The 9,078-nt window shown below is 46.3% G+C and overlaps 1 protein-coding gene across 1 annotated transcript; it reads right to left on the minus strand.

The window, feature by feature from the left end:
* Positions 1-6,973: 6,973 nt before the first annotated feature.
* LOC120843721 (neprilysin-2-like) lies at positions 6,974-8,869 on the minus strand. The gene has a single exon (XM_040215162.1). It carries the CDS (start codon positions 8,867-8,869, stop codon positions 6,974-6,976), a length of 1,896 nt encoding a protein of 631 aa, XP_040071096.1.
* Positions 8,870-9,078: the final 209 nt, after the last annotated feature.

The following is a 9,078-nucleotide window of genomic DNA, read 5'->3' on the forward strand; positions in this document are numbered from 1 at the left end:
TTTCTGTTGTTTTCTCTCTGGCATGGTTTTGAAGGCGCCCTTCCTCATCATTTTTTTCTTAAGTCGCGACATTCTTTTTCTTTTTAGATATTGCCAACTTTCTGGGACATTCCGCGGAATAAAAAAAAAATGTTTGGAAGGAAATTTCAAAATTTTAATTGATTTGCGATCTATTATATTCACGCAATTACAGTCCTGATAACATCGCGATATTTTGTCAAGAAAATCAGAAATTGAGAGTCGTGCAATAAAAAAAATACGCGTCCAAAAGTTTAAATACTGCTCATTGGTGTCTTATGACTGTCATCTACAATATTTCTGGGGAACATTGGGATGTTTGTTGTTCAGATGAAATTATTATTTTAATGCATGCGCCGAGGTGTTGATGACCATAGAAGTTGGGGATGAAAGGAAAATATGCATTCGGGTATACTAAAACTAGATTCCAAATCAGCCACGATTTTTTTCTCAAAGTGAATAAAGTCACCCCCATTTGAAATTTGTTGACGGCCTTCACGCAGCATGAGGTAGCACGTGCTAGCTTTGAGCCTTTCTACTTCGTCTCATTTTAGCATGGACTAATTGGGGTGTGTGTATGTTTATACAGCTCAGAACCTAGTTTGCCTCAACGAGCGACTTGTCTCCCAACTGTTGATGAGAAATTTAGCCACTGCAGTACAACCGCTATCCTGGGGTCTTTAACGAGCACCATGCAGTATTGATGCACGACCGCACGCCGGTACGATGCCCATCCAGATCGAAATGGGCAGGTGTTGGGATTGAACCCAGGATTCCTATACTCTGTTTCCTACTTAGCGTGCAACGCTGTCAAAGCTACTGGCGCGAGCGCGTGGCTTCATCTATGGTTTTGTTTGCGCGAGAACACGTGGAAATGGTCAACGAGGTGAAGCCCCACGCTCGCGCCTGTAGCTTTGTCCGAGTTGCACGCTAAGTATGAAACGGAGTATAGGTTCTGCAGAATGGACTAACTGCAAAGGCTGCGCAAGCCCGAGTGGGTAGCCTTGACTGCCTTGAGTGTAGTGCTCGCTGCACGAGCGCTCAAGCAGCCAACGAGGCTATTAGCGGCGAGATGTTTTGGTGACGCCCTCCTATGGCTTCCCCTTGTGACGTCATTACCTTACAAACAACAAGTTCGACGGTGTTTATAATTAGCATGGTGGAATCTTCAAATCATTGCGCTCTCAAAGCAACACTGCCAACACCGTCAAAATTAAAGTTCTTTCATTCCTCTTATTTTGTCAATGATATAAATCCCCTTTCCGACGTCATAGTCGGCATTCGACCAATCGTGGAAGGCCGACCACAGCGACGCTTTCGGTCGCGCACGTCGCCAATATCTAAAGGAAATAGCTCGCGCTTTTAGCATGCGTAACTACAATATTCCCGGGCACGGTAGAAAGAATACATTTAGGTGATGACTCTCTGCCGACGCGGCGGCCACATTATGTTCGGCGCACCGAGCGCGTTTCACTCGCACTGGGATAAATGGCGCCCAAGTATCGGGTCCTTCGCAAACTGACCGCTCCAATTGTTTCTCCCAGCGGTGCTCCCGCCATTCACTCAATCATCGCTTCTTGTTGTACCTCACCGCTGCCACGCTGTCACCAAGTCGCCAGAGTTTCTAAATTTGTGTTCTCTTCCTTCTTCTTCGGGTTAAGGCTCTCCCTCGTACACGATTGTGACACCTGTGATCAACACAGCACCAAAGCAAAACACGAGGCCAGTCACTGGCCGCACACCACCTCCACACCAACACGCCGCGAAAAAGGCGAGCACGCTACGCCGCCGACACCGTGGCCGACGAGGCGGGACCTCATACCGCAGCGCCCACCGAGGAGGCGCGGAACTAACCTCCTGGGTCGAGGCTAGCAGAGAACACGATCTGTTCGCTCGCTCCCCGCGGGAAGAGCGGCGGCCATTGGCATCACCTAAATCTGTTTCTTCACCGTGTTCCCGAGAAACACTTGGCGAAAAAAACAAACACTGTTCAGCACAGAATAACGTTATAGCGTCAACCTTTACTATACTTCGTTTCAGCTCAAGTCCAGACGCAGCCGATGCTACAAGCGAGAGCTCCGGGCTTTCAGCGCCCTAGCCAGCGCCCCTGCCGAGCACGCGCACTCGTGCAGTGCAAGCACTGCTCAGGGCCACATGCTCGAGCTTGTAGCATCGGCTGTGTTTGGACTTAAAGGGGCCATGAAACAAATTTTGGGTTGGGATGAATGATTTTAAATTGGGACTGCACTAATCGCATATCGTTTAGTTGGCCCAAAGAAAGAGGCTAGAAAGTCAAAAGCCAGCTTTTCGGTGCGAACATTTAAAAATATAGCGGACTATTTTGTACCTTCTTGCCTTCAAAAGCTCTCCGCCTTTTCATTATGATACATCCGCCGTTCCAAAAGCGCGTCACCGGCGCTAAACGGACGTCAGCAGAGCCCAGCTCAGGCATTGGACACGAGAACTGCGTCACTCAGACGTATGCGCGCGTCAACAATCAATCCGTCGACGAATATTTGGATTCGCGTTCGTGGCCAATGAGTGCCCTGACGGAACTTATTGTCACTGGAGAATGACAAGTTCTATGGTGTGCATAAAAAGCACGGTGGGAGCTAGGAGTCATTACACCGGTGCCGAAGGAATGTCACGACCACGTGATTTCATAATTCGCATTTGAGTTGAGGATTAAAGCTTAGGAGGAAGAAGTAGGAAGATCGTTTCATGACCCCTTTAAGCTGAAACAAAGTATAAAGCGCCTCGATGTGTTTGCGTTTGTCTTGCATCAAATGCGCCAGTGCACGAAGCCCGTGTCTCAAGCGGCCTTTAGAAGAAAATGTCGGCGCAGTACTGAAATGAGTGACCCTTGGAAGCGAATGGCGGCGGAGCACCCGCTCGTGTTGAGCGTCTTGCGCCTTTCCACTACAATGTTTGGCGGTAGTCGTTTAAAACGCCTTAATCAAGAGGCTTTAACCTTCCCTTCGTCTAACCTTAGCATAGACTATTGTTAGCCGCGTATGCTAAAAGCGCGAGCTATTTGCTTTGGATGAAGCCTCGGCGGCTGCACGAGCACTCCTGCAGCGAGTGCTCCAGTCAAGGCAGTCAAGACTACCGGCTCGCGCTTGCACAGCCTTCGCAGTTAGTCCATGGTAAGGTGAGACTAAGTTTTACACTAGACTTCGCGTTCATTTCGTTCATTGTTTATGTTGTGAATGAATTCGTTGTGCCTGGCGCTGTCCCTTTGAGGAACCAGTTGGACTACTTTGAGCGTCAACACGAGGGAAACATGTTTCCGGCAACCTTGTCACATTGAGATAATATCAATTGTTTGGAAACATGTTTTTTTTTTTTTTTTTGCTTGCAACTATGTCGGCCGATTTGTACTCCGACCCTCAAAGAACAAACACCCTGTCGCACCGAGAGACGGAGCTGATGGCGCGGCCAAGACCATTCCACCATCTTGTTTGTTCACCTTCTTTCCTGTCCGATGCGGCGTCGCTGGAAATGCGCCACTACAACACTTTTGAGCGTTCGAAGGATCAAAAATAACATGAGATGATATACACTTACAGGGGTAGCAAAAAGTGCCATGAAAGGTCTTTAATGGTACTTATATTATCGAAATGTTCTTCATTCGCGAACAAAGAACCTAGCCCCAGCCGAGGAGGACATCACTGCTAATTTCATGATTTACGCCAGGCTTTGAGGCCGTTCTACGTTTTATGAAATTCCCCTTTCTAATGTAAGAGACACTATCGTCCATTGTACCTTAAAGCGTTTTCTTTAGCCTCGAGCTTAGTTGTAATCATTCAACAAGTGCGACTGATGGCGAGGCCGTCGCAACGATCGGCATCATTATTATTTTTTAGTGCTGCCTATTTGTATTTTCTGCCTGCCAATCATGATCGCTTTGTTCGCCGACTTTAGCCAGTGCAGGACAACCACTAGCCTGAGGAAGTGACGATATTTTAAGATGGCGGCACCTTTGTAAAAAAGGTCTAGACGTGGCTTACAGTGACGTAATATCAGCCGCCATTGTCCGTACCATGCTTCTGTGCCCGTACCTTCTGCACCATACATTTGGCAGCATTATCTCTGTTCTTCTTGGCAAGGCGTTTGGTGAAGAACAGATTAGATAGTACGGAATGTATGATGGAGAAGGCACGGGCGCAGGATCATGGTATGGAGCAATGGCGGTTGGTACGGTGGTATGTATAACGTCATGTGCAAAGCATGTATATAAATACACGGTATTTATTGCACACTTTAGTGAATCGGCGGAACGTCCTATCTCAAGATTAATCATCTGTGGATTATTATGAAATCTACGAATTTTAACCATTTCTTTTTGTAAACACACCAAAGAGATAATAAAAATTAAGGACTATATTAAATCGACGTGGCCAGTGAGAAGTGATGCGTGATGTGTCATTTTATTTCAAATGTTTGGCACTGTGGGACTCTATCGCTTTACTCGCCTGTTGGATTCTTTTAGAGTCGTTTTGAAAACTGCCACCGGGCCCAATATAGATGGTCATTTATCATATCACGTTTACAAGCTAACCGCCGAATTCAGAAACCTCACTCAAACTACACTCAAACTGAAGGGCCCCTCCAGTTCCTCGAGGAAGGCGCGAGGGCCGGCGCTGGCCAATCGCGAGGACGGATCCGCAGTCGCGATTGGCCAGCAGCGGCCCTCGCGCCTTCCTCGAGGAAGTGGAGGGGCCCTTCAGTTTAAGGGTAGTTTGAGTGAGGTTTCTGAATTCGGCGGTTAATGTACTAATTGACCCCGTAAGTGGGACGTTACTCCTCCAAACAAATTTTTGCTAGGGAAGTTGCTATGGACGAATACATGGGACAGGATTTCGCATTATCATCGCCGTATGGTACTGAGACAATAGAAAAAGTATCCATGATTAGATATAGAGAAGACACAATGCTTACAAAAATTTTTTACGTTTTCATCAAACAATTTCTAGCCTCACGTTGAGCTACTATATGCATTTGTTCGTAACAACGACCCTAGCTACTGTTTGTTTGGAGCACAGCGCCATGTTGTGAAGTCAACACTTACGGGGTTCAATTCATATGACTGTCAATATAGCTTGATTAGCAATAACTAAATTCGGGCTGAAATTCTGTTCTCGTTTAAGTTAAAATTATGAAATCAGTTCATGTGCACACTCCGTGCTTTGACACACGGACTTTGACTTCTACGAGAACCTGAGTTAAGCGTGAATTCATTTATCGCTAGTCGATCCATATTTATCGTCATGTAAATACTTACATTCAGGTTCAGCTCTTCTTCTTATATACTGTACAAAAGACGAGCACCAAATGTTGCCTGAAGCTTTCTGCACATATGCCCAAATCTCCGTGGCTCGTTCTGTCAAATCTCGAAACAAGGTGGAAATAGAAGACAAATGTTTTGGAGATACTTATACGTATACGTCCAAGTGCATATGATGAAGAATAAACCATAGGTGAGACATATACCCCATTTATATCATTATAAAGGTACCTATTAGCGGCGAGATATTTTGGTGGCGCCCTCCTATGGTTTCCTCTCGTGACGTCATTACATTACGAACAACAGGTTTGACGGTGTTTATAATTAGCATGGTAGAAGCTTGAGATCATTGTGTTCTGAAACCAACAGTGCCAACACCGTCAAAATTAATATTCTTACATTACTCTTATTTCTGCCGATAAGAAAACCTTTGCTGACGTCATAGTCACCATTCGGCCAATCGTGGAAGGCCGACCACAGCGACACTTTTGATCGCGCACGTCGCCGATAGCGAATGGACCTTTATGGTTGTTTTTCTACTTATTTCGTGGTCGCGCATCGTATGTGCTCGCGACTCAAGATTACGGGTTGATTTGCTACCTAATCTCATGAGATTAGGTAGTTGACGGTTTGTCATGACATTCAGTATTTATACTTGATGTTAGCACGAATAAACTTTAGTTGTAAGTCAGCGCCTTGTTCGTCTACCTTCTTGTTCTTGTCCGTGTCCATGCGCTGTTTTAATTTTTAATCAGGAAATACCAACTAGCCCAAACTTCCACGTTAGTCTACCTAATCTCATGCGCCCCGAAAAGAGCGCCCGAAAGCGCGCTAAAACTAACATGTCAAAATTGATGTCCTCTTAATGACCATGGTACCTACCATCCTTGATGGTGTCCTGATAGGTTCCTAGTTTTCAAAAGGAAATAAATGTGTTCACACATTTTCTTTTTCCAACGTAATAAGGATAACAACATAAGCACTGCGGAACACTACGACGCCCTTTTCCTGAAATCGGACAAAGTCGTATCAAAAACGCAGATCCACCGGAAAAAGGATTACATTAGACACACCTTCTGCAAACATTTTACTGGTATTAACAATCAAGAAGGCTGTTGCTTATTTGTCTGCGCTATTTAGATAGTTCAAAAACTGACTGCACAGCTAATTAATTTCCAATAAACTAAATCACACAAATAATCAAATTGGGAACACCCGAAATATTTAAACAAGAATATCCTAAAGGTATGCAGGCAGTACAAAACCGAGTGGGTTTGTACAAACGCTCGCCATGCACGAGAGTGGAGAAAAATAGTTGCAACTTTATCGCGCCTGTCACATACACGACCATCTGACCTCTTTCTCTAAACTAACTGATAGAATACCATTTGTCGAATCGAGTCCGATATATTTGTTTTGTGTTTAAAAGAAGCAAAGCGTTAACCATTCTACACCACACCCATTCGGTTTAGACGGAATATGTGATTAAAATGATCGAATATGTGAGCCCGATACGTACAAAAATCACTTAATCTTTCTAGCGAAAATGTTCAACTCTACGTGTTCGAATTTATAATCAAAATCTTGTTCTCAGTAGAGAAAACAGAAACCTTACTCTAACCAACGTTGCATTGTTTATACGCGGACCTGCAGTCAACATGAAACGTCTTAACGCCCTTCGGATTTAAACTTGAATCGCTTCCAGACCGCACATTTCTTCGCGGGGTTCATGTAGGAGTTCGGTCGGCATTCAAACACTTTAGCGAACAGTTTCAGGTTCCTCAGGGGTACGTTGACTCTGAACCGTGGTGAGGTCTCCCCGAAGAATTTCAACTTGGCTAACTTGTCGCTGTCACCGCTCTCACAATGAGCAGCTGCGAAGTTGTAGAAGAACATCTTATCGACTGGTATCTGTTGACGGCCCAGGGTGATGAACTTTGTGGATGTGTTCAGTTTCGCCAGGTCGGTAACGTACATCCGAAACAAAGGGTAAAGGGCAGCATTGTCCAGAAAGTTGTCCTCCATCGCGGAAACGGAGCTCTGTCTCGTTTCCGGCGTCTCGTACTGGCTCTGGAGGCAGGCGCTGATGTTGATGTAGGCATTCGTCGTGGCACCACTCCACCAGGCGTTGGAGGCGGACTGGTCATCGATGAAGGATCCCGCCCTAGTGAGGCCTCTCAGTGCGCCCCGCATCACGTGAATGGCGACGACGGGGTACAGAAACGGATGAATCTTGTTGGTGATGTGGTTCATGAACGACACAACTGCATGAGGAACGAAGAGCAGGTTACTAAGTTCCTGGTACTCGTGGCTTGGTTGGAAAACTGTGGAGGTGTAGAGGTTGTCGTACGCCTCCGAATCGTTGGCTAGAGACTCCCAGTACGCGGCGGACGCGAACGTGAATATTCTAAAAATGGTGGCCGGCAGGGCTTCAGTCTCGTCTATAAAAAGGGTCGATGTTTTTCGGTAGAGTTCGTACTCTAGAAGGTTGTATTGGGCTCCGAAGACGAAGTCCATGGTGTTAAGCTTTTGCAACGCGATGCCGCTGTCGAGGGGGTCGATCCAAGAGCGCAGAGAAACCACCATGTGGACTAACAACGTTTTGGTGACCCGGAATATAGTTCCCAGTTGCGAATTGAAGTGTGTCCGGTAAGTCGTCGCAAAGTCTTTTCCCAGCGTAAGTCTGGCGGCAATACCAATGCCGTGGTGGTATAGTTTTTCGAGTAGCACCATGCACGCGACTTGGAGCTCGCTGAGGTCGGTTATGTGGTAGTCGTGAGTTAGGGGCTGAAGGTAGTCTGCATCTTGGCCCAGAGCAGAGGACAGCTCTACAACTGCCTTGTACCCAATATAATTAGCGATGACGGTAGTCCACGTGTCGCTCAAAACGCCACCGATATTTCGGAGGAAAATTATGTCACTCAGGGCGACTTCAGTTTCATTGGTTACGATCGTATTGTTGCCCTTGGTAAGTACACGAAAGTAGGTTTCCCAGTCCCAACTGCTGGTCAAGAACAAGTCGCCTAAGCGTACAAGTTTGCTTCTTGGTGGAATCAGGAGTTCCTCACTAAAGGCGAGCGAAAAGCCCTCTAGCAATTTTTCCAATTCCACGATTCCCTTCGCTGCCCCGGTTTTTTTCGTCGAGGTCCACAGATGCAGTGTCTTGTCCACGAGGCCCAGATAGGACTCTTCGTTTGTACTTGAAGATTTCCTCATGAAGCGTCTATAGTAAGTGATTGGCGGTGAGATCGACATGGATAACGCACTCCGTCTACCATTGATCTTCTGGATGGTTACTCTGAATAGCGGATACAGCCTCATCAGACGGTCCCCGGTACCAATTAATGAAGTCAGGTCGCCAGTGTATCTGTCCAAGGGCCAACCCGTGATACCCAGGTTTTCAAATATTCGCTCTATGGTTGCGGTTACATTAACCGTTGTACTTAGACCGGCCTTGCACTTGCCATAGATCCAGATGGCCTGCGAAAGAAAGTTGTCCCCAGGGCGCTCGTTATTGCCCTTCAAGTGGAGGAAGCTCTTGAAGAAACTCTCCACATCCAACATGAGCTGAGCAGCGCTGAATTCTCGGAAAGGGCGCGACGAGACGTTGCCCTTGCGGAACCAGGCATTGCTGCAGACGTGCACGTAGAAATCGTCGCAGGGTCTATTATTTTGCTCCACCTTGAAACAAAGCGAAACAACACAGAGAAATAAGCGACATGCTGAAGGACCAAGTACATATTTTAAATAAACGTTTATCTCTCATTTCATTA

The sequence above is a fragment of the Ixodes scapularis genome, unplaced genomic scaffold (genome assembly GCF_016920785.2).
Source record: "Ixodes scapularis isolate PalLabHiFi unplaced genomic scaffold, ASM1692078v2 PGA_scaffold0__279_contigs__length_252992795, whole genome shotgun sequence".
Classification (NCBI taxonomy): Eukaryota; Metazoa; Arthropoda; class Arachnida; order Ixodida; family Ixodidae; genus Ixodes; species Ixodes scapularis.